This window comes from Rhinatrema bivittatum, chromosome 19 (genome assembly GCF_901001135.1).
Source record: "Rhinatrema bivittatum chromosome 19, aRhiBiv1.1, whole genome shotgun sequence".
Taxonomy (NCBI): Eukaryota; Metazoa; Chordata; class Amphibia; order Gymnophiona; family Rhinatrematidae; genus Rhinatrema; species Rhinatrema bivittatum.
This window is the reverse complement of record NC_042633.1, coordinates 40225553-40250109: the sequence shown is the minus strand read 5'-3', so window position 1 is coordinate 40250109 and position 24557 is coordinate 40225553. Positions and strand designations below refer to the sequence as shown.

The 24557-nt window shown below is 51.2% G+C and overlaps 1 protein-coding gene and 1 long non-coding RNA gene across 3 annotated transcripts; one reads left to right on the top strand and one right to left on the bottom strand.

Annotated features, from left to right (window-relative positions):
- Positions 1 to 602: 602 nt before the first annotated feature.
- On the bottom strand, positions 603 to 8744 carry LOC115080815 (kinetochore protein spc24-like). The gene is made up of 7 exons (XM_029585252.1): positions 8591 to 8744; positions 5764 to 5904; positions 5488 to 5661; positions 4763 to 4907; positions 3553 to 3657; positions 2506 to 2582; positions 603 to 1565 (listed from the first exon to the last, which is right to left on the bottom strand). The coding sequence occupies exons 3-7, from the start codon at positions 5651 to 5653 to the stop codon at positions 1459 to 1461; spliced, it is 600 nt and encodes a 199-aa protein (XP_029441112.1). The 5' UTR covers positions 5654 to 5661; positions 5764 to 5904; positions 8591 to 8744; the 3' UTR covers positions 603 to 1458.
- A 127-nt stretch (positions 8745 to 8871) lies between these two features.
- On the top strand, positions 8872 to 24554 carry LOC115080816. Of its 2 annotated transcripts, XR_003853677.1 has the most exons (4): positions 8872 to 9080; positions 20580 to 20730; positions 22044 to 22174; positions 24301 to 24554. It is a non-coding gene; the product is annotated as an uncharacterized LOC115080816 (long non-coding RNA). The 2 variants fall into 2 exon arrangements; XR_003853676.1 differs by lacking the exon at positions 24301 to 24554 and having other exon boundaries at positions 8880 to 9080; positions 22044 to 22358.
- Positions 24555 to 24557: the final 3 nt, after the last annotated feature.

Here is a 24557-nt window from a genome sequence, read left to right as displayed (position 1 = left end):
CGCGAGGGACAATCTACCAGAGTCTGCACCTACGGCCTTCAAGGAAGCACTAAACACGCACCTACGTGAACCGGCTTTTCTGACACGGACAGGTTCTAGCAGTCTGGGGGGGTTTGGTTTTTCTTCTTTTAGTCCGTACTTCTGTTTTAATATTTACCTGCGTTAACGCTACGTAAGCCGCCGCGAAATGCTGCGTGGAACGAGCGGGTTAAGCGAATTTAAAATAAATAAACTTGCGCGGAGAAGCAGCTTCTACCCCCTGACTCGCGGATGTTAAGAGAAAGGGCGCGGGGACTGCCGTTACAGCCAAGGCCAAAAAGCAAAGCACCGTCAAGCAGGCGGCAGCATCTGAAGTATCAAGCGGGCTTCTCGTCCCCGTAAAAGTGTTGCCAGCAGTAATTTTGTTTCGGGTTCGACAGGCGCTTGGTTTTCATTATAAATATTAAGGCGCGGTGGGGGGGGTAAGCAGCATGGAGCGGCAGCTTGCTTGGGGGGGGGGGGGGGGTGGTTTCTGCCGTCCCCCTTTAGGTTGCCGTCTGGGGCAAGCGCCGAGCGGACGACGGCTCTACAGCCAGGAAGAAGAAAATTCAGGCAGTCGCCAGTAAAGCAGAACAAACTCAGATTTAATGCACGATGCGTGTTTTTTTTCACACAAGAGGATACAGGTTTACTGAACGCAGGAACGCTTTCCACCGGTACAGGCAAGAGACGGCAGGAAGGCAGGGGGGAGGGGGGGGGGGGGAACGAGAGGCTTCCCAGGACTCCTGACCGTGAATGAACTGGAGGGAGTGCGCGTGGCCTGTGCGTGTGGGGGAGGGGGGGATGGGTTTACAAACCTCGTGCTGACAAATACCACAGCCGTGATCCCTGATAATGCAGTCCGTCCCCCCCCCCCCCCTTATCAGAAAGGTCTCGGGTTTTCTGCCACCCCTGCATTAAAAAGCAATCTCTGCAAAGCCTTTCGGAGGCGGGATTTCACGGCCTCGGGGGGGAAAATCTCCCCTGCCAGAGGCTGCCAGCAGCAGAAAGATAAAAAGCGAATGGGGAAAAACAACCCTGGTTTCCTGCCGCCCCCCGCGCGCCCCCCGTGAAAGCTGCGACAATGTGGAGATTCCCTCCCCGCCCCTCACCCCAGCCCTGCGAAGGTCAGCGGGGAGAGAAGGGGGGAGAGCAGAGCTGCCGGGCCCCCGTAACCTCCCAGCCAGGGCGCTGCACTATGCAATGAAGACAGGAAGACCCGGGGGCCCAGCTCTGGTCAATTGCTTTAGTATAAATTTGTGTGGGGGGGGGGGGGGGAAGGTGGTTAAGGAAAATAAGGAACAGGCAGAGAGGGTGGGACAGCCCAGGTCACGGGAAGTGCAAAGCCATTCTCTTGCTAAGCGCAGCTCGGCGCAGTCTGGGGGGGGTGTCCAGGGTGGTCAGCGGGACGTCCAAGGCTGCGATTCCCTCTGGGAGCCCTCACCACTCGGTGGACACCAGGCTCCAGAGGTAGTCGCAGACGGAGCTGCCGGAGTGCTGCTTGCTGTCCATCTCGATGGGCTGGGCCAGGTCTCCGTTGTAGTGGACTGAGCAAAGGGGACGGTGAAGGAAAGGTGCCGGGATCTCAGACAATCCCCCCCCCCCCCTCGCAATTCCCTAGCCCGACCTCCCGTGCGGGGGGGGGGGGGGGTGAAAAATCCCGGGTTATAAATGGAAGAGGCCGGGGACCCTGCTGGGGGTTACGACCGCTCGGTTTCTCTGCAGGGCTCGCTCTCTCTTTCTCCACGGCGCGTGCCCTCGTCCCGCACAGAAAGCGGGCGCCCGGGAAGAGGCGGGGGCGCGCGTCCGTTGAGAGAGAGGGAATCGCCGCGCGCTCGACTCTCCGCCAGGTCTGTAAATGTTCTTTTACACTCGGGGAGGGCGAGCTCCCAGGGTCAGCGGCGTTCGTAACTCCCGGAGACGCTGAGCTTGCTCTCAGACTCCCATCTGATGCTAAGCAGGCTATCTGGGGGGTTTTTTCCACTGGATCACCAGCTACCATCCCCCCCCCCCCCCCCCGAAGGATCAGCTAAATCAGGGATGGGCAACGCGCCCACCTGATGTCCTCGGCGCTGCCCGTCCCCTAACCCGGGTGCTCCGGTTACAGGGCCCCGGGTGCACGAAGCTTAAGGCAGCAGAAGCTGCCGCCTCTTGTCAGAGCTGGCCTGAGGCTTCCACGACGCCCGTGGGACCCCCGCCATTTGTACCCCCAGGGAAATCGGATCCTGCAAAGTGCGAGGCAAAGGCCGGAGGAGGAGCGAGGAGCAGCCAAGTGCCAGAGGGAGAGCTCCCTGGGATGGGGACTGGGGGTACGAGGCGATCCCCACGGACTGCGGGCGCTCTCCGTCTGTGACTGCGGGGGTACCTGGGGGGGGGACGGGGACAGGAGGAGAGGGCTTTCGGCGTTGAAATAGCTTTACGGGTGAGGAATTGGCTTCTTTATCCTGTTTCCCCCGCCCCCTTCTCCCTGCCACCGGGAAAGGATACTACCCCTGATCAGAGTGGGGTCGCAGTCGTAATCCCACTGAATTCTGGTGACCTTGTGATACAGCTGAGCCAAGTACCTGAAAGAGCGAGAGGCAGATGGTAAGAAACCAGGCAAAACACACACACACACCAACACACACACACACACACACCCACAGACACACAAATACACACACACACACCCACAGACACACAAATACACACACACGCACACACAGACACACAAATACACACACACACACCCACAGACACACAAATACACACACACGCACACACAGACACACAAACACACACCCTCAGACACACCAACAAACACACACACACCAACAGACACCCCAACAAACACACACACCAACACACAAATACACACACACCCACCCACACACAGACACACAAATACACACACACACACACGCACACACAGACACACACACACACAAACACACCAACAAACACACACAGACACACACCCAGACACACAAATACACACACAAACACACAGACACACCAACACACACACACACACCCACCCACCCAGGACACCCACACACCCACCCACAGACACACACTCACACAGACACACGCAGGTAATGCTGAACACCTGCCTTACCGGGCTAAGTTTCACCTGCGCCCCCAGGACCCTTCCACACTGCCAGGCATTGATTCCGCCGGCTTAAAAAAAAAATTTAATAAAAAAAACCCAGACTTATCCCTTCGACGGGGCAGAGAAATTCAAAACTTCCGGGTCCGTCCGGCTCAGTCGGGCCTTTGAATATGGACCTGGAAACGTTTCGCTGGCCGTTGAAAGAGTTATTGAGATTGCTCCTTCACTATTCCCATTACTCTCCATCTCTTAAGGGATTTAGAGGCTTAGGATCTCAAAGTTACGGCACCTCTCCCCCAGAACCGCCGTCCAGAGCCGTTTACAACGCATAATTACAAAACGCCGCCTTAAAAACGGATCGAGGGCAGGGGCTGGGAGATCGCTGGGCGCACCCCGAACCCAGGGAAGCCCGGGTTCGCTGCAGCCGGTTTACGGGGACCTACACGGCAGAGGGGATGGTGGTGGTCGTGTCCTCGTCCACTTCCTTCTGCATCCGCTCCATCTCGTCTTCCATCTCCCTCAGCTCTTCCAGCTCCTTCATCAGGAACGTGCGCCGCGTCAAGGAAAGGGAACATAAGAAATTGCCATGCTGGGTCAGACCCAGGGTCCATCAAGCCCAGCATTCTGTTTCCAACAGAGGCCAATCCAGGCCATAAGAACCTGGCAATTACCCAAACACCAAGAAGATCCCATGCTACTGATGCAATTAATAGCAGTGGCTATTCCCTAAGTAAAATTAACAGCAGTTAATGGACTTCTCCTCCAAGAACTTATCCAATCCTTTTTTGAACCCAGCTACAACTAACTGCACTAACCACATCCTCTGGCAACAAATTCCAGAGCTTTATTGTGCGTTGAGTGAAAAAGAATTTTCTCCGATTAGTCTTAAATGTGCTACTTGCTAACTTCATGGAGTGCCCCCTAGTCCTTCTATTATCCGAAAGAGTAAATAACCGAGTCACATCTACTCGTCAAAGACCTCTCACGATCTTAAAGACCTCTATCATATCCCTGGAACAAGGGTGGGTGGTGGGGGCTCCCCGCGGGCCAGGTCCGGGAAGCCCAGGAACGTACAGTAATGGGAGGCTCGCAGTCACGTCGCCGGCTCGCTCGTTTACGGCCAGCGAAGATTCTGGGACGGTAAAGGTATAACCTGCGACCCCCGGGGACCTGGGAAGCTGCTTAAGCAGTCGTGGGGTAAAAAACCAGCAAACCCCCCCTCCCCACCCCGGATCTCCATAAGTGACCAGGGCAGAGGTCTGCCTCTTGCTCCCCCTGGGCTTCCGGCGTATTCTTTCCTATGACACACAGGGTGGTGGGTTTGCGGCAATAGAACGCAAGCTGCTGCCGCTCGGACAGACTGACGTGCACTCTCTCTCTCTCTCTCAAGCCTCGGAGAGGGCACACGTGAGCAACCGAGCTCCCGCTGCTGGAGCTGCCAGCACGGCACCGGCCCAGAATCGGCGCCTACGAATCCTCAAGTCCTGAATATGTTCCCCCGAAGCTGCGCCCCCTGGAATTCAGTCCGTGCGCAGACCAAGAGCCCCGGAGGGCGCGCGCCTCGAAACCCTATCACGCGCTCGCTCCGCCCTCCCCCCCACCCCCGCCTGGACCGCAGGGCTCTCCCCCACGTTAAGTGCCGGGAAAGGATATTTTAGCTCAGCCTCCAGATTGGTGTTCTCCGCAGAGACCTCTTTAAGCTCCCGCTCAATCTCATGCAGTTTGGAGAGGCCGCTCTGCTTCTTCGCTTCCACCCCGATCAGCTTCTCGGCCACGCTCTTCTCCACCGCTAAAAAGTCTGAAAAAGCAATTAAGCAGAGCAGCACTGTAAGCGTCTCTCTATGGTGGTTAAAAAATAATAATAATAATAATTAGACAAATAGGAGAAAACAGGGGCAAGCCGAACGCAGCAGGAGCCTCGTCCGAAACGGCACTCTGAAGGGGCTTGCCTTGGACGTAATCCATGCCCCAGCCGTGCAAGCCGGCTGAGCAAGGCTTTTGTGGGCCGTGAACGGTCTTTGTTAGCTGCTGCGCCAGTCAGGGGCCGACGGGTGCTGGGCTGCACGACTGCATCCTGAGCAAACTTCAGCCCTGACTCCCAAAAGGAGCATAATTACAAAATTAAGACTCTGGGGGTTTTTTTTTTTTGTTTTTTAAAGCGGGCAAGATCGGCAGAGCTCTTTCCTCCGGCCAGCGCGTACGGAGAGTTCGTGCACGGCGGAAGCGCTTGCGTCGACTCCGTGAATTCCTCGGCATTCCCCTAACCCCCCCCCCCCCGTGACGAGGACACGAGAGAGAACCGCAATGGCTACCCCCCAAAGCCGCCGCAAACTGCTCGCGCTTTAAGGCTGATCCTGTAAACGAGAGCCGCGCCGTACCTTGAATGATGTGGGAGGCAGTGGCTTCCGTCTCCAGGAGCAGGTCCAGCATCTTCTCCTGCTTGTCCAAGGTCTTCTCCAGCAGCTTGTTGCTTTCGCCCGTGCACAGCACCTGCACGATCTCCTTGCTAATGTCCTCCGAGACCTGCAGGTCTTCGCTCAGCATCCTTAGATCTGTCGGCAAGCGCCGCCAATTAAAACGCTGAATTACAAAACCGTAAGCTAGCAGTTCGCTGCCTAGAGTTTGCTTTTCAGTCCCTGAAAAGAGATTCTTACCTGATAGTTTTCTTTCAATTAATGCAACAACAAAAAAACCCCCAAAGCAGTAAGGGAAAGGTGGTTCCGCTGGACGCGTCTGATCGGGGAACGCAATGGACCGGACGCGCGAGACGGACGATCTCCAGCAGAAGAGCCAGCCTAAAGGAAAATGAGATTTGTTTAGTCAGAAACTCTGGTGGCAAATTAGCGGGCAAAACGAGAAAGGAAGACACAGAGCAACGTCAGGTGACAACATCAAGAAAAACAGGCAAGATCCAGGCGAAAGCAAGAGGAGAGCAGAGCATGGAGAAAACGGACACGTTCTAGGGTACCAGCAAAGGTGGCACCCGATGACAAACAGACCAGCGCCACACTGTGTTCTTTTCCACGTCCGAGGAAATGAAAGGAGAATTCATGAAGCGCTGTGCAAACATTCACTTGCGGCAGGAGGAGCACAAGCGATAGGGGTGAGATAGAGGGGACGGGGGGGAGAAGGGTGTGAGATGGGAAGGGTGAGAGGGAGAAAGGGAGGGGTGGCACAGTTAAGGGGGGGGGGGGATAGGAGGAGCAATGAAATGCGGGAAGGAGAAGGCAGAGCAGAGGGGGCTGGGGATTAGGGTTGTCGACTTTCGACTGTGAAACTTCCGAACACTTGGACACATGGAGTCGATTTTTGGCTCAGGCCCTTCCGCACGACCCCCTCCCATCTTGTCCTTTACTATTTGGTATCTCACCTCCCAGGGCTGGTGCCAGGGTATTAGGTCCACTAGGCAAAGATTACGGCTCTGCGTGACCCCCTTAAAAATTATGTAGTTATGACAGATTCAAAACACTTTGAGGGCCCTTTGAGGTACAAACTATCACAACATGTAACTGTGAGGTGGATATTCAGCTGCCAGGCGGCTCTGCTAGTTAGATGGATGCACTTAATCTGGTTAACTGGTGCTGTCCCTGAATATACCTGGTTATAAGTATACCTGGCTAACTTACCTCCTTCCCTGATCCGCCCATTCCCTGCCCCTGACTCAGTTGGACAAAAAACATAACTGGATAAGTCACTTATTCGGCTTAAGCACCCTTTTAAATATCGGCCTCTCCATTTACAAATACTGCTGTGGTGCAAACTATAAAACCTGTGCGCAAAAATAAAATAAAATAAAAGACGACACTTGGAACCCATAATGCATCAGGACTTAGTGTTATAAGGTGTGCTGTGTGTGGCTTGCCTGTCAGAAACAAAGCGACACTAATTGCCAGCGTTCAAACCGTAAAAGCCCTCTCTAAGAAAAGGCGACGCTGCAAACATTACTCCAGATCCTAAACACCAGTACACCACCTATTAGAAGAGCAGAGCAAGCCAGGCTGCCATAGAGATCCCTACCCAGAAAGTACAGGCCAGCAGGATACCTCACACCTGGGTCACACATGCAGAACACAGATCGACCCTCACCAAATACAGGGAAAAAAAAAAGTGATCCTAAAATAGAAACGTGCACCGAGCCAGACCCTGGGTATTGTTCAAAACCAGAAACCTCACCATTCCTCACCAAACAAACAATAAAACCACGAAATATAAAACCTCGGAATAGTAAACACATCCAATAATACGTATTTCAAGACAGGTGTCGAACACAATAACATGGAATAATTACATCATAAATAAACAGGTTTCTGAATTTAGCAAACCCCAATAAAATATTTCAGAACAGCAGGCGCATGAAATAAAGTCCAATAATGAATCCATAGCCGGGAACCTGCCAGTGTGGCGATCAGTGGGGCAGAGAGGGTGCAGCCTTTCTCCTGGCTCACTTACATGCACGTCTGTCACCCACGGACAGGCTCGGCCACACTCACTGCGGTTCTCTCTCTCACTGGCACTCTCCTGCTTCAGATCACCCACACCCCACCGGGCCTTTCCTTAGGGACCGCGGGCAGTGTCGCCGACCTCACTCATTTCCCATGAGTGCAGGCTGGGGGGGGTTTGGCACTGACAGGTGGCTTCTTTTTGGGCTTGATGGGCAGGACGTGGGCCCTGCCGCTGCTGCCCAGTCCGGATTTTGCATGCCCTCTTCCTAGCAAGCCATGAAGTTCATGGGTGAGGCCCATGAACATAAGAAATTGCCATACTGGGTCAAACTGAGGGTCCATCAAGCCCAGCATCCAAAAGCCCAGCATCCAAAACCAGGCCACAAGAACCTGGCAAGTACCCAAACACTAAGAAGATCCCGTGCTACTGATGCCATTAATAGCAGTGGCTATTCCCTAAGCAAACTTGATTAATAGCCATTAATGGACTTCTCCTCCAAGAGCTATTATTGCAAGCTAACTTTTGCAAGCTCTGGGCCTTTTTTGCATGAGCCCCCAGATGTTCGACACTGATTTTTTTTTCCAGCTTTGTGAAACGTAAACATTTCACGCATATTTCTAGGCCTGCAAACGTTTTTTTTTTTTCATTTATAGTCTAGAGACGGTTCTGAACTATTAGCGCCTGGGGAGCCAGTGTGCAAAATGTGCTTTCTCGAACATCGATCTGCCAAAAGCAATACGCGTTATTTTTCTCCCTGGGCTCTGGCACGTGGGTGGGAAATAGCCCGGGCAGAAAGTGACAGGCGGACGTGGGGGCGCCCAAGGGGAGGATGAAGACGTCCTGGCTCCAGACCCCTGCGGATCTGCTTTCCGATGAGAGCCGTTTGCATCTCGTGCTTTTCTCGGCGAAGCGCGCAGGAGGAGGCATCAGGAGCTCCGCGGGCGGGAGGGGGGGGGGGGCGCATGGCCCCGCGGGCGGAGGGAAATTCCCATGGTGGGAGGAAACCTGCGGGGGGAAGGGAGATTTAGCAGCACTTACCCCCTCTCCGCCTGAGGCAAAAAAAAATCTCTGCCCCGCGATCCTCCGCGCGCCACTTTTCGAAAAGCTGCCGGAAGCGTAACCGCCACTAGCCCGGCGCATGCGCGCCCGCCCACGAGAAGGACGCGAGAAATGGCGGAAGTGAAACCGTAAGCAGCTCAGAGCAGGCGCGCGCGCAAGCCCCGCCCACGAGAAGGACGCGAGAAATGCCGGAAGTGAAACCGTAAGCAGCTCAGAGCATGCGCGCGCAAGCCCCGCCCACGAGAAATGCCGGAAATGAAACTGTAAGGAGCTCAGAGCATGCGCGCAAACCCCGCCCACGAGGACACGATAAATGCCGGAAGTGAACGCATGAGCAGTTCAGAACATGCGTGCGTGCAAGAAGGACGCGAGGAATGCTGCACGCGAACGGGTCAGGACCCGGGCGCTCTTGTCTGCTGCCAGCTCGTAAGCGGGGTGGGAAATGACGCTCGCAGCGCATAGGAAGAGGGTTAGTGTTGGCCTCCGAGCAGTTCTGAACGACTCTTTCCCCCACCGCTTCCACTAGACAAATCACCCTGAGACTCTGGGTGGGGTAGAGAAACTTGTGCTTAACGTGTTGGAGAAACTCCAGCTCTTCACCCGGGCCATGCTGGGCTCTGTGGTTCTCAGGCGCGATTCTGGGTTGGGGGCTCGAAAGTAGCAGCTTTCACTTCGTTTGTGGGTGGGAAAAAGATGGAGGACTTTTGACTGTGTGTGAAGCTTGCACTGCCGCTGCCTGTGCTGTCCCTGTCCTGTGCCGAGTCTGTGTGTGTGTAAAGCTTGCATTGCCGCTGTCCTGTGTTGAGGCTCTGTGTGTGTGTGAAAAGCTTGCATTGCCGCTGTCCTGTGTTGAGGCTCTGTGTGTGTAAAGCTTGCATTGCCGCTGTCCTGTGTTTGAGGCTCTGTGTGTGTGTGTAAAGCTTGCATTGCCGCTGTCCTGTGTTTGAGGCTGTGTGTGTAAAGCTTGCATTGCCGCTGTCCTGTGTTGAGGCTGTGTGTGTGTGTAAAGCTTGCATTGCCGCTGTCCTGTGTTGAGGCTCTGTGTGTGTGTGAAAAGCTTGCATTGCCGCTGTCCTGTGTTGAGGCTCTGTGTGTGTGTGTGAAAAGCTTGCATTGCCGCTGTCCTGTGTTTGAGGCTGTGTGTGTAAAGCTTGCATTGCCGCTGTCCTGTGTTGAGGCTCTGTGTGTGTGTGAAAAGCTTGCATTGCCGCTGTCCTGTGTTGAGGCTCTGTGTGTGTGTGTGAAAAGCTTGCATTGCCGCTGTCCTGTGTTGAGGCTCTGTGTGTGTGTGTGAAAAGCTTGCATTGCCGCTGTCCTGTGTTTGAGGCTCTGTGTGTGTGTGTGAAAAGCTTGCATTGCCGCTGTCCTGTGTTGAGGCTCTGTGTGTGTGTGTGAAAGCTTGCATTGCCGCTGTCCTGTGTTTGAGGCTCTGTGTGTGTGTGTGAAAAGCTTGCATTGCCGCTGTCCTGTGTTTGAGGCTCTGTGTGTGTGTGTGAAAAGCTTGCATTGCCGCTGTCCTGTGTTTGAGGCTCTGTGTGTGTGTGTGAAAAGCTTGCATTGCCGCTGTCCTGTGTTTGAGGCTCTGTGTGTGTGTGTGAAAAGCTTGCATTGCCGCTGTCCTGTGTTTGAGGCTCTGTGTGTGTGTGTAAAGCTTGCATTGCCGCTGTCCTGTGTTGAGGCTCTGTGTGTGTGTGTGAAAAGCTTGCATTGCCGCTGTCCTGTGTTTGAGGCTCTGTGTGTGTGAAAAGCTTGCATTGCCGCTGTCCTGTGTTGAGGCTCTGTGTGTGTGTAAAGCTTGCATTGCCGCTGTCCTGTGTTGAGGCTCTGTGTGTGTGTAAAGCTTGCATTGCCGCTGTCCTGTGTTGAGGCTCTGTGTGTGTGTAAAGCTTGCATTGCCGCTGTCCTGTGTTGAGGCTCTGTGTGTGTGTGTGTGTAAAGCTTGCATTGCCGCTGTCCTGTGTTGAGGCAGTGTCTGTGTGTGTGTAAAGCTTGCATTGCCGCTGTCCTGTGTTGAGGCAGTGTCTGTGTGTGTGTAAAGCTTGCATTGCCGCTGTCCTGTGTTGAGGCAGTGTCTGTGTGTGTGTGTAAAGCTTGCATTGCCGCTGTCCTGTGTTGAGGCTGTGTCTGTGTGTGTGTAAAGCTTGCATTGCCGCTGTCCTGTGTTGAGGCTGTGTGTGTGTGTAAAGCTTGCATTGCCGCTGTCCTGTGTTGAGGCTGTGTGTGTGTGTAAAGCTTGCATTGCCGCTGTCCTGTGTTGAGGCTCTGTGTGTGTAAAGCTTGCATTGCCGCTGTCCTGTGTTGAGGCTCTGTGTGTGAGTGTGTGAAAAGCTTGCATTGCCGCTGTCCTGTGTTGAGGCTCTGTGTGTGAGTGTGTGAAAAGCTTGCATTGCCGCTGTCCTGTGTTGAGGCTCTGTGTGTGAGTGTGTGAAAAGCTTGCATTGCCGCTGTCCTGTGTTGAGGCTCTGTGTGTGAGTGTGTGAAAAGCTTGCATTGCCGCTGTCCTGTGTTGAGGCAGTGTCTGTATGTGTGTGTAAAGCTTGCATTGCCGCTGTCCTGTGTTGAGGCAGTGTCTGTATGTGTGTGTAAAGCTTGCATTGCCGCTGTCCTGTGTTTGAGGCTCTGTGTGTGTGTGAAAAGCTTGCATTGCCGCTGTCCTGTGTTTGAGGCTCTGTGTGTGTGTGAAAAGCTTGCATTGCCGCTGTCCTGTGTTTGAGGCTCTTGGTGGGGTGTGTGAAAAAGCTTGCATTGTGCCCGGCTGTTCCTGTCCTGTTTTGAGGGCTCTGTGTGTGTGAAAAGCTTGCATTGCCGCTGTCCTGTGTTGAGGCTCTGTGTGTGTGTGTGAAAAGCTTGCATTGCTGCTGTCCTGTGTTGAGGCTCTGTGTGTGTGAAAAGCTTGCATTGCCGCTGTCCTGTGTTGAGGCTCTGTGTGTGTGTGAAAAGCTTGCATTGCCGCTGTCCTGTGTTGAGGCTCTGTGTGTGTGTGAAAAGCTTGCATTGCCGCTGTCCTGTGTTGAGGGCAGTGTGTGTAAAGCTTGCATTGCCGCTGTCCTGTGTTTGAGGCTCTGTGTGTGTGTGAAAAGCTTGCATTGCCGCTGTCCTGTGTTTGAGGCTCTGTGTGTGTGTGAAAAGCTTGCATTGCCGCTGTCCTGTGTTTGAGGCTCTGTGTGTGTGTGAAAAGCTTGCATTGCCGCTGTCCTGTTTGAGGCTCTGTGTGTGTGAAAAGCTTGCATTGCCGCTGTCCTGTGTTTGAGGCTCTGTGTGTGTGAAAAGCTTGCATTGCCGCTGTCCTGTGTTGAGGCTCTGTGTGTGTGTGTGAAAAGCTTGCATTGCTGCTGTCCTGTGTTGAGGCTCTGTGTGTGTGTGTGAAAAGCTTGCATTGCCGCTGTCCTGTGTTGAGGCTCTGTGTGTGTGTGAAAAGCTTGCATTGCCGCTGTCCTGTGTTGAGGCTCTGTGTGTGTGTGAAAAGCTTGCATTGCCGCTGTCCTGTGTTGAGGCAGTGTGTGTAAAGCTTGCATTGCCGCTGTCCTGTGTTGAAGCTGTGTCTGTGTGTGTGTGTTTGTGTAGCTTGCATTGCCGCTGTCCTGTGTTGAGGCAGTGTGTGTGTGAAAAGCTTGCATTGCCGCTGTCCTGTGTTGAGGCAGTGTCTGTGTGTGTGAAAAGCTTGCATTGCCGCTGTCCTGTGTTGAGGCAGTGTCTGTGTAAAGCTTGCATTGCTGCTGTCCTGTGTTGAGGCAGTGTCTGTGTAAAGCTTGCATTGCCGCTGTCCTGTGTTGAGGCAGTGTCTGTGTGTGTGTAAAGCTTGCATTGCCGCTGTCCTGTGTTGAGGCAGTGTCTGTGTGTGTGTAAAGCTTGCATTGCCGCTGTCCTGTGTTGAGGCAGTGTCTGTGTGTGTGTAAAGCTTGCATTGCCGCTGTCCTGTGTTGAGGCAGTGTCTGTGTGTGTGTAAAGCTTGCATTGCCGCTGTCCTGTGTTGAGGCAGTGTGTGTGTGTGTAAAGCTTGCATTGCCGCTGTCCTGTGTTGAGGCAGTGTGTGTGTGTGTGTGTGTAAAGCTTGCATTGCCGCTGTCCTGTGTTGAGGCAGTGTGTGTGTGTGTGTGTGTGTGTAAAGCTTGCATTGCCGCTGTCCTGTGTTGAGGCAGTGTCTGTGTGTGTGTGTAAAGCTTGCATTGCCGCTGTCCTGTGTTGAGGCAGTGTGTGTGTGTGTGTGTAAAGCTTGCATTGCCGCTGTCCTGTGTTGAGGCAGTGTGTGTGTGTGTGTAAAGCTTGCATTGCCGCTGTCCTGTGTTGAGGCAGTGTCTGTGTGTGTGTACGTAGCTTGCATTACTGCTGCCTGTGCTGTCCCTGTCCTGTGCTGGGGCTGAGTGTGTACGTAGCTTGTACTACTGCTGCCTGTGCTGGTCCTATCCTGGGAGAGCGTGTGTGTTGCTGAGCTGGTAGAGCCATAGGCCCTCTCGTTGGTGTAGGCAGCTGTGGGGAGGGGATAACCTTTCCTTTTCCTGCCCATTCTCATATTTGGGGGGGGGGAACCAGCAGAACCAGTGCATGGCCTGGGTGCGCAGCAGGAAGCCACTCTTAAGGGCCCTGATGCTTAGATGATGTCAGCGCCTGGTGGCTGTGATAGTCCCAGTGAGTTTCTCCTCTCCCAGGGTCTTGGCTCAGTGGGGCGGGAGGTAAGAGCCTAACACTGCCCCTTATCTGCTCTGCTGGTTATGAGAGGGAGGGCAGAGAGAGGAGATCACTGGGAATTGGCCATTTCATTTGAACTTTTCTGCTCTTGCGACTGTCAGCTGTAAGCTTGATTCTTCCCAAAGGGTCGGCCCTGTCTGTCCCCTCCCCTGCTAGGAAAATCATCAGGAGGGGGAGGCCTGTCCCCTCTCCTGCAGGAACAGTGTGTGTGTGTGTGGTCCCACTCTCCTCCCCCCAGCTCCCTAACAGTAACCCACAGGACAAGTACTGAAGGAAGACAGAAAAACTGGGGCAGGGGGATGAGGAGAATCTGTAGGTAGAAGAGGGGCAAGTGGAGAGAGGAGGAAAGGTGGCAATACAGGAGAAAAAGTACATACCTACATTCTCAGACACACACACTCACTCTTACATTCTGACACACTCACTCTTACATTCTCAGACACCCCCACACACTCACTCTCTCTCTTACATTCTCAGACACCCCCACACACTCACTCTCTCTCTTACATTCATGGGATAGGTGGCGATGTCCTTTCGTGGATTACAAAGTGGCTAAAAGACAGGAAACAGAGTAGGATTAAATGGGCAATTTTCTCAGTGGAAGGGAGTGGACAGTGGAGTGCCTCAGGGATCTGTGTTGGGACCCTTACTGTTCAATATATTTATAAATGATCTGGAAAGAAATACGACGAGTGAGATAATCAAATTTGCAGATGACACAAAATTGTTCAGAGTAGTTAAATCACAAGCAGATTGTGATAAATTGCAGGAAGACCTTGTGAAACTGGAAAATTGGGCATCAAAATGGCAGATGAAATTTAATGTGGATAAGTGCAAGGTGATGCATATAGGGAAAAATAACCCATGCTATAATTACACGATGTTGGGTTCCATATTAGGAGCTACAACCCAAGAAAGAGATCTAGGCGTCATAGTGGATAACACATTGAAATCGTCGGCTCAGTGTGCTGCGGCAGTCAAAAAAGCAAACAGAATGTTGGGAATTATTAGAAAGGGAATGATGAATAAAACGGAAAATGTCATAATGCCTCTGTATCGCTCCATGGTGAGACCACACCTTGAATACTGTGTACAATTCTGGTCGCTGCATCTCAAAAAAGATATAATTGCGATGGAGAAGGTACAGAGAAGGGCTACCAAAATGATAAAGGGGATGAAACAGCTCCCCTATGAGGAAAGACTAAAGAGGCTAGGACTTTTCAGCTTGGAGAAGAGACGGCTGAGGGGGGATATGATAGAGGTGTTTAAGTTCATGAGAGGTCTAGAACGGGTAGATGTGACTCGGTTATTTACTCTTTCAGATAATAGAAGGACTAGGGGGCACTCCATGAAGTTAGCATGGGGCACATTTAAAACTAATCGGAGAAAGTTCTTTTTTACTCAACGCACAATTAAACTCTGGAATTTGTTGCCAGAGGATGTGGTTAGTGCAGTTAGTGTAGCTGTGTTTAAAAAAGGATTGGATAAGTTCTTGGAGGAGGAGTCCATTACCTGCTATTAAGTTCACTTAGAGAATAGCCCCTGCCATTAGCAATGGTTACATGGAATAGACTTAGTTTTTGGGCACTTGCCAGGTTCTTATGGCCTGGATTGGCCACTGTTGGAAACAGGATGCTGGGCTTGATGGACCCTTGGTCTGACCCAGTATGGCATTTTCTTATGTTCTTATTCTCAGACACACCCACACGCCCGCGCTCTCTTACATTCTCAGACGCCAGCGCTCTCTTCTTACATTCTCAGACACACGGGCAGTGCACCCTCGCCACGGGAGGGAGATATAGACACACCTGTGAGGGAACATAAACCTACATAAGAGCACATGAAATGCCATACTGGGTTCAGACCAAGGGTCCATCAAGCCCTGTATCTTGTCTGCAGCCGCGGCCAATCCAAGTCACAAGTGCCTGGCAAGCACCCAGACATTAAATAGATCCCGTGCTAGGGATGAGACTAAATACAAAATTGAATCTTTATGGATAGAAATCCCTTGTGTGTCAGGGGAAGACTACAGTGATAGGGGTATACTACCATCCACCTGGTCAAGATGGTGAGACAGACAGTGAAATGCTAAGAGAAATTAGGGAAGCTAACCAAATTGGTAGTGCGGTAATAATGGGAGACTTCAATTACCCCAATATAGACTGGGTAAATGTATCATCGGGTCACGCTAGAGAGATAACGTTCCTGGATGGAATAAATGATAGCTTTATGGAGCAATTGGTTCAGGAACCGCCGAGAGAGGGAGCAATTTTAGATCTAATTCTCAGTGGAGCACAGGACTTGGTGAGAGAGGTAACGGTGGTGGGGCCGCTTGGCAATAGTGATCATAATATGATCAAATTTGATTTAATGACTGGAAAAGGAACAGTGTGCAAATCCAAGGCTCTCGTGCTAAACTTTCAAAAGGGAAACTTTGATAAAATGAGAAAAATTGTTAGAAAAAAACTGAAAGGAGCAGCTACAAAAGTAAAAAAAATGTCCAAGAGGCGTGGTCATTGTTAAAAAAATACCATTCTAGAAGCACAGTCCAGATGTATTCCACACATTAAGAAAGGTGGAAAGAAGGCAAAACGATTACCGGCATGGTTAAAAGGGGAGGTGAAAGAAGCTATTTTAGCCAAAAGATCTTCATTCAAAAATTGGAAGAAGGATCCAACAGAAGAAAATAGGATAAAGCATAAACATTGGCAAGTTAAATGTAAGACATTGATAAGACAGGCTAAGAGAGAATTTGAAAAGAAGTTGGCTGTAGAGGCAAAAACTCACAGTAAAAACTTTTTAAAATATATCCGAAGCAGAAAGCCTGTGAGGGAGTCAGTTGGACCGTTAGATGATCGAGGGGTTAAAGGGGCACTTAGAGAAGATAAGGCCATCGCGGAAAGATTAATTGATTTCTTTGCTTACACAGAAACATAGAAATGACGGCAGAAGAAGACCAAACGGCCCATCGAGTCTGCCTAGCAAGCTACGCACTTTATCCATTTTTTTTCCCTTTTTCTCTCTCCCACCTGTTACTATTGGCTTCCAGTACCCTCCAGCCAATTTAGAGAGCAGCTCTGTATCTGCATCCAAGTGACCTCCAGCTCAATTAGGGGTAGCGACCGCTGTAACAAGCTGGCCACCCCCTTGCCCCATACTCTTACCCACCCCTGTTTTTATTTTTTTGTTTTGTTTTATTTTTTTTTTGGAAATAGCAGCCCTCCATCCTTCCGCTCCGTGAAGGTGGAACACCAACTACTGGCCACTGGCATCCCGCTCCGTGAATGCCGCTGTGGCTACTGCCGCTCCGTGCAGTGTTTGAATGCCGCTGTGGCTACTGCCGCTCCGTGCAGTGTTTGATGCCGCTGTGGCTACTGCCGCTCCGTGCAGTGTGTGAATGCCGCTGTGGCTACTGCCGCTCCGTGCAGTGTGTGAATGCCGCTGTGGCTACTGCCGCTCCGTGCAGTGTGTGAATGCCGCTGTGGCTACTGCCGCTCCGTGCAGTGTGTGAATGCCTCTGTGGCTACTGCCGCTCCGTGCAGTGTGTGAATGCCTCTGTGGCTACTGCCGCTCCGTGCAGTGTGTGAATGCCGCTGTGGCTACTGCCGCTCCGTGCAGTGTGTGAATGCCTCTGAGGCTACTGCCGCTCCGTGCAGTGTTTGAATGCCGCTGTGGCTACTGCCGCTCCGTGCAGTGTGTGAATGCCGCTGTGGCTACTGCCGCTCCGTGCAGTGTTTGAATGCCTCCACTTTATTCACGCCCTCTAGACTTGATGGATCCACAGTGTTTATCCCACGCCCCTTTGAAGTCGTTCAGTGTTTTAGACTTCACCACTTCCTCCGGAAGGGCATTCCAGGCATCCACCACCCTTTCCCTGAAGAAATACTTCCTGACTTTGGTTCTTAGTCTTCCTCCCTGGAGCCTCAGCTCGTGACCTCTGGTTCTGCTGATTTTTTTTCTGACGGAAAAGGTTTGTTGTTGTCTTTGGATCATTAAAACCTTTCAAGTATCTGAAAGTCTGTATCATGTCACCTCTGCTCCTCCTTTCCTCCAGGGTGTACATATTTAGATTCTTCAATCTCTCCTCATAAGTCATTTGATGAAGACCCTCCACCTTTTTGGTCGCCCTTCTCTGTACCGCCTCCATCTTGTCTCTGTCTCTTCGGAGATACGGTCTCCAGAACTGAACACAGTACTCCAGGTGTGGCCTCACCAAGTATCTGTACAAGGGGATAATCACTTCCCTTTTCTTACTCGATATTCCTCTCTCTATGCAGCCCAGCATTCTTCTGGCTTTTGCTATCGCCTTGTCGCATTGTTTTGCAGACTTCATATCATTAGACACTATTTAGACCAGAGCTTTCCAAACTTTTCATGTTGGTGACACACCTTTTAGACAAACATAATTTCGTGACACAGTAATTCAGTCTACCAGCAAACCAGAAGTTAAAGGTTAAACGAACAAAATGTATTTCAACAATTTATGTATGTTTCCTTAAATATATACATAAATAAAATCTCTCACAACACAACCTATCTCATAATAAATATTTGCAGGCTTCCACTTCCTCCATGCTGATCTCGTACATTGTGAGATCCGCATAGAGAAAGTGCTATTCTTGCACATTCCCAAAGATTACATGTGCCAATCACTAAAAAGTAATTTTTTTTTACCTTTGCTGTCTGATCTTAGTTTTCTAATCGGTTGGTCACAGGCTTTTTTTTCCACCAATTCCTTTTACAGGGTCTTTTTTTCTATTTCTTTTCTCTCCATCTGTCTTCCCTCAAACACACAATCAGGTTCTCATTCTCACACGCTATCTCACACATTCTCACACAGGCTCTCACTCACATGCAATCTCACATATCCACAGCTCTCACTCTCACATGCCTCTCTCTCATACATACATACTGTCTCTCTCATGCACATGCTGTCTCACTCTCACACACACAGGCTCTCTCACTCCTACATGCTCTCTTGCTCAAGCACAGGCTCTCACTGGCACATGCTGTCCCTCTGCACGAGTTGCCGAAGGATGGGCTCTTCAGAGGCCCTGATCTTCCCTGGCCGTGACATGGGATCTGCAGCGGCCCTGCTATCGGGTTTCCTCCTCTTCTCAGGCTGCTGTGACATGGGATCTGCAGCGGCCCTGCTATCGGGTTTCCTCCTCTTCTCGGGCTGCCGTGACATGGGATCCGCAGCGGCCCTGCTATCGGGTTTCCTCCTCTTCTCGGGCCGTCGCGACGTGGGATCCGCAACAGCCCATTAATGCTGCTCTTCTGTACGCAGCAGATGCTCCTCCTCCTTCCTGCCCACGCAGCTCCGGCAACGTTTTTCTTCCAGGGCTGCACAGGCAGGAAGGAGGAGTGAACGTGACCCTTTTCTTCGGGCCGTGGTAATGTAAGCTCCACCACTGCCCGCCGATCTTCCTGCTATAGTTCCCTGCTTCCGCCGGCCCTGTGGACCGGGCGACACACCTCCACACTACAGGCGACACACTGTCCCGACACACACTTTGGAAAGCTCTGATTTAGACACTATTTACTGAAGAGGATGTTAGGGAGGTACTGGTAATGGAGAAGGTTTTCATGGGTAATGATTCAGATGGACTGAATCAAATCACGGTGAACCTAGAAGATGTGGTAGGCCTGATTGACAAACTGAAGAGTAGTAAATCACCTGGACCGGATGGTATACACCCCAGAGTTCTGAAGGAACTAAAAAATAAAATTTCAGACCTATTAGTAAAAATTTGTAACTTATCATTAAAATCATCCATTGTACCTGAAGACTGGAGGATAGCAAATGTAACCCCAATATTTAAAAAGGGCTCCAGGGGAGATCCGGGAAACTACAGACCGGTTAGCCTGACTTCAGTGCCAGGAAAAATAGTGGAAAGTGTTCTAAACATCAAAATCACAGAACATATAGAAAGACCTGGTTTAATGGAACAAAGTCAGCATGGCTTTACCCAGGGCAAGTCTTGCCTCACAAATCTGCTTCACTTTTTTGAAGGAGTTAAACATGTGGATATAGTATACTTGGATTTTCAGAAGGCATTTGACAAAGTTCCTCATGAGAGGCTTCTAGGAAAAGTAAAAAGTCATGGGATAGGTGGCGATGTCCTCTCGTGGATTGCAAACTGGCTAAAAGACAGGAAACAGAGAGTAGGATTAAATGGGCAATTTTCTCAGTGGAAGGGAGTGGACAGTGGAGTGCCTTAGGGATCTGTATTGGGACCCTTTTCAATATATTTTTAAATGATCTGGAAAGAAATGACGAGTGAGGTAATCAAATTTGCAGATGACACAAAATTGTTCAGAGTAGTTAAATCACAAGCAGATTGTGATAAATTGCAGGAAGACCTTGTGAGACTGGAAAATTGGGCATCCAAATGGCAGATGAAATTTAATGTGGACAAGTGCAAGGTGATGCATATAGGGAAAAATAACCCTTGCTATAGTTACACAATGTTAGGTTCCATATTAGGTGCTACAACCCAAGAAAGAGATCTAGGCGTCAAAGTGGATAACACATTGAAATCGTCGGCTCAGTGTGCTGCAGCAGTCAAAAAAGCAAACAGAATGTTGGGAATTATTAGAAAGGGAATGGTGAATAAAACGGAAAATGTCATAATGCCTCTGTATCGCTCCATGGTGAGACCTCACCTTGAATACTGTGTACAATTCTGGTCGCCGCATCTCAAAAAAGATATAATTGCGATGGAGAAAGTACAGAGAAGGGCAATCAAAATGATAAAGGGGATGGAACAGCTCTCCTACGAGGAAAGACTAAAGAGGTTAGGACTTTTCAGCTTGGAGAAGAGACGACTGAGGGGGGATATGATAGAGGTGTTTAAGATCATGAGAGGTCTAGAACGGGTAGATGTGAATCGGTTATTTACTCTTTCGGATAGTAGAAAGACTAGGGGACACTCCATGAAGTTAGCATGGGACACATTTAAAACTAATCGGAGAAAGTTCTTTTTTTACTCAACGCACAATTAAACTCTGGAATTTGTTGCCGGAGGATGTGGTTAGTGCAGTTAGTGGAGCTGTGTTTAAAAAAGGATTGGATAAGTTCTTGGAGGAGAAGTCCATTACCTGCTATTAAGTTCACTTAGAGAATAGCCACTGCCATTAGCAATGGTTACATGGAATAGACTTAGTGTTTGGGTACTTGCCAGGTTCTTATGGCCTGGATTGGCCGCTGTTGGAAACAGGATGCTGGGCTTGATGGACCCTTGGTGTGACCCAGTATGGCATTTTCTTATGTTCTTAGGAATGCTGGCAGCAAACAGTGGCTGTTACCTATTGATTGGTAGCAGTTCAGGGACTTCTCCTCCAGCTCCAGTTACTCAAGCAGAGCAATCTCGTGCAACCGAGAGAGCAGTGCGAGGGACCACGTACCTTTGACTGACACGCCTGCTCAGGTAAGTGTCTGTGCACTTCACTTAATAGAAGGAAACGAGCGGCTCAGATCCGAGATTCGTTTTGGGTGTTCGGGCAAAAAAAAAAAAAAATCCAGTCTGGCACGGTGCTGCTCTCTTTCCTCTGCCTTCCTGAGGGGAAAGGAGCAGAGCCCCCTCACGCCCGACGAGAAATGGGTTAAGTTAGTCCAATTAACACCCCCCCTCCCTCCCCCACAAAAGTCCTAGACTTACCTGTTTGGGGGGTTTTAAGTGCTGAGTTTCACAGTACCCCTTCTCAAACAGCAGGGGGCGCCAGAGGAACAGAACAGCCAGAAACCTGAATCCTGCTTTTAAAAACATTTTAATGTAAAACATTGGAATAGGCAGCTTACAGGCTACTTCACAGGGTCAGAAGACAGACAGCGTCGATGCCTTTGGTAATGGGGCTTCCCCCCCCCCCCCCGGGCTCGGACTCTGCAGGGGGTGACCAGAGCCGTGTGCATGTGTGATGGGGGCAGGTAGAATCGGATTGGGGGGGGGGAGGTTTGGCTGGCCCAACCTCTTCACGTTGTACTCTGAGGGGGGTCGGGGGTCCTGAGGAACAGCAGACTGCTCTGTTTTTCCTCTTTTTCTCCTTTGCTTGTGGGTTTATTTTTCTGTTTTAATCTGTCACAGTCAGTCGGGGGGGGGGGGGGGGCCGGGCCATGTCACTCATCTCCCTACGTTAGTTGGATAAACTTATGTGGCTGACTTTCTGATTAGCAGAGCACAGTCAGGAGCGTGCCCCCTCCCCCCCCCCCGAATATCTCGTACGGGGGGGACACCCCCCCCTCCACCGCTGGGTCACGTTGGCCTCCTGCTATCCCCCTTATCGAGGTCAGAGCAGGCACGGTGCGGGGGCCCTGTCCCCAGCAGCTCAGCTGCAACCATGCAAATCAATGTCCAGTTGCCCTGTTAGGGACCCTCTGGCAGACCCGGCTAAATATTTTCTTCCCCTCTTACAAGGGCAGTAAGGTAAGACCTGACCCGGGGAGGGGGGGAGAGTTACCTGTTGATGTGGGGGAGGAGAGGAGTGATTTTGGGGTTTTGAGGCTGTCACAGAAACATGAAGGGCGGCCATGGCTGACTGTTTTTTTTTTTTTTTTTGGGGGGGTGGTGGGGGGATAGAGACAGAGGCCAGAGAATCTCGCCCCCTCCCACCCCCACCACACAGCCTAGGAGATGGGTGAGATACAGAGAAAACAGTGCAATGCTGATACAACATCTCAGTTATAGTAGTAATAATAATAATAATGTGACTCTGCGCTTTGTCTCTTATATTACACATTATACAGATACAGAGAGAGAGAGAGGGCGGCGGATGAATGTCTCGCCAGGAGCTCTGTCAGTCTCGCCGCCTCTCACCGCTAGTGATGCTTCACGCGGGAGAATTTACAGTCCAACATTACAATATGTACAAAACAAGGTTCGCTCTCTCTTTCTCTCTCGCGCTCGCTTTGTTTTTTTTGCTCGCTTTTTAAGTTTTTTTTTTTCTCTCAAAGCAACCACGCACAAGAAACATAATTGTTTTTAAAAAAATAAAACTGTACAAGAATCATTTGAAAGCATTCAGTTGAGGCTTAATAAAGAATGGCTGAAGTAAAAATCAATTCGCTACAGTACTGTGTATAGAAATGGCATTTTTTCTGGTTTTTTTTTTTGCCTATTAAAAGAAAAGAACCCCTTTTAGAATGGCGAAGCACCATTCACGCGGCCTGGGCCCGTGAGCTTCTCCTCCTCCTTCCCCTCCCTGTCCACGTACGCACAAGGCTGGGATCGTGGTGTCCGAGCAGGCGTTAAATCCTATGGGGAGGGCGTGTGTAAAAAAAAAAAAAAAAAACAAAAAAAAAACAAACAAAACCAAAAAACCTGACAGTCTGGGGTAGAGGAAGGGTGGAGGGGCCTCAGCAGGACAGTTCTGGGAATGGCTGAACTAACTTTCTCCCCCACTCCCAGCAGAGCAGGGGAAGCTGCTCATCTCCTTAACAGGGCGTGCAACTCACCTCCCCCCTAAATCCTGTGCACTCATTCTGGCTTTCCCCTAAAAACACAGAATTGGAAAAAGTCCTTCCAAAATTAGGAATAAATCCCAGCCTTGTGTGTGTTTGCAAGCCTTTCTGATCTGGCCTGGGCAGTTAGGGGCACCTCCAGTCCAGCCCGTTACCGGACGGCCCTCTGATTCTGCCCGTGTGGCCAATACCCCTTCTCACAGGACTTTCTCTCTCTCTCTCTCGCAGCTGCTGCAATGCTGGAGCACCTGCTTAAAGCTTTCTCTGCGCTGCTGCTGCGTCACACAGACCTCTCTACGCCTGCTCCTAGGATTCCAGTCTCCCACCTGTCCCCAGATCAGCGGAACAGACCGGTCCGTTCTGCGGGCCGGGACCCTTCAGTTTCGATTGATTTCTCCCCCCCCCCCCCCCGGGGCAGAGAAGCTGTGGGGCAGGCGCTAGAAAGCGAGTCCTGGAACAGCAGCAGGTACCCGTGTCGCCTGGCTGATGACATCATAGCTGCACTTTTTTGCATCGTTGTTGGTGCAGCCTTGTGATGTCATCAACATGCGACACCCTGCTTTTTAAATTAACTGCATAAATACATCTTGCAATATCTTTAAAGGGGGGAGGGGGGGTTTAGAAAACTCTACTGCTGTTTTTTGTTTTTTGTTTTAATTTTTGGAGGGGAATCCAGATTAGCAAGAAGAGTCTCTGCTTCAGTCCACAGAGGACGGGCTGGGTCCTTCCAGCAAGCAAAGACTCTTTCCCCCGTCGCTGGTCCTTTATTGCTAAGCGGAGGAAGCCGAGCTGTGTGTGTGTGTGCGCAAAGCATCCCCCGTCCTCCCCCCACGCCCCTGCTCGGTTCCAAGGCGCAGACTTCGAAAAGCTTCGGCAGCTTGAAGCAGGCGAGAAGGCAAAAGGAGCTTCCCCTGTCCACCAGCCTAATCCTTCCACTTTGTAAAACAGAGATGTGGCTCCAAGTGAAAAGAGACAGGGTTCGGCATTTGTCGGGGGGGGGGGGGTCTTTACATTATCTGCCAAGGGGAAACTGCTTTTGGTTCAGGAGCTGCCAAAATGCCGCATGTAGAGGGTGTGAGAGATGGAGCGGGAAGGGGTCCTCCTGGCACAGGAGATGGATGGGGTTTTGGCTCGGGTGAGTTCGTTCTTCTTCTTTTTGAAGTATTTGGGGACCTTATGTTTTTGGGGGGGGGGGGGAGAATGGGAACCAGCTTTTATCTAAAAAGGGAGGGGGGAGTAGAGAAGGGGTTTCCAGATTGCTGTGCACAACCCTGACCCTTCCTCTCAAGGCTGAACCCCCCGAATCTCTGGCCGGGCAGTGATTCTTACTCTTTCCCCCCCCCCGCAGGGATGCAACGCCGATAGCGTTTCTTCCGTCCCGTCCCCCCCAAGGAACTTTGTCAGAAAGCCCCCTTTGCTATCGGAGCTTGCCCCAAGTGGCCAAATCATTTCTCCCCCCCCCCCCCCCCCCCCCGCTCAAGTGCATTTTTTGATGCCTTAACCACATCTTCCATTTTATTATTATTATTATTTTTTTTTTTAGGTCATTGAAAAGAAAACCTGGATTGAATGCCTTGCAGGGCACAAAGCGGTCTCAGATTTTGGGGGGGGGGTCGGGGCTCTGGTTTGCATTAAGGAGCAGACACGAGGAGGAGGAGCCGAGAGCCAGGGAAGGCGCATTCAGCTGCTGTGCGCGGCGTTTTCGGGGCCTGGGCGGCGGGGGGAAGCCAGTACCGCGATGGCGGCCCGGGCACGAGGCGTGGCCCCCGGCTTCCAGATGGCGTGGCCGGGCATCGCCCT

What these genes read in the sequence shown, in the direction of transcription:
- LOC115080815 (XM_029585252.1), bottom strand. Translation starts at nt 5,653, where the DNA reads ATGCTGAGCGAAGACCTGCAGGTCTCGGAGGACATTAGCAAGGAGATC. An exon ending in AATCTGGAGGCTGAGCTAAA is followed by an intron (nt 3,658 to 4,762) that starts ATATCCTTTCCC and finishes GACGCGGCGCAC; the next exon opens with GTTCCTGATGAAGGAGCTGG. An exon ending in ACCACCATCCCCTCTGCCGT is followed by an intron (nt 2,583 to 3,552) that starts GTAGGTCCCCGT and finishes TCGCTCTTTCAG; the next exon opens with GTACTTGGCTCAGCTGTATC.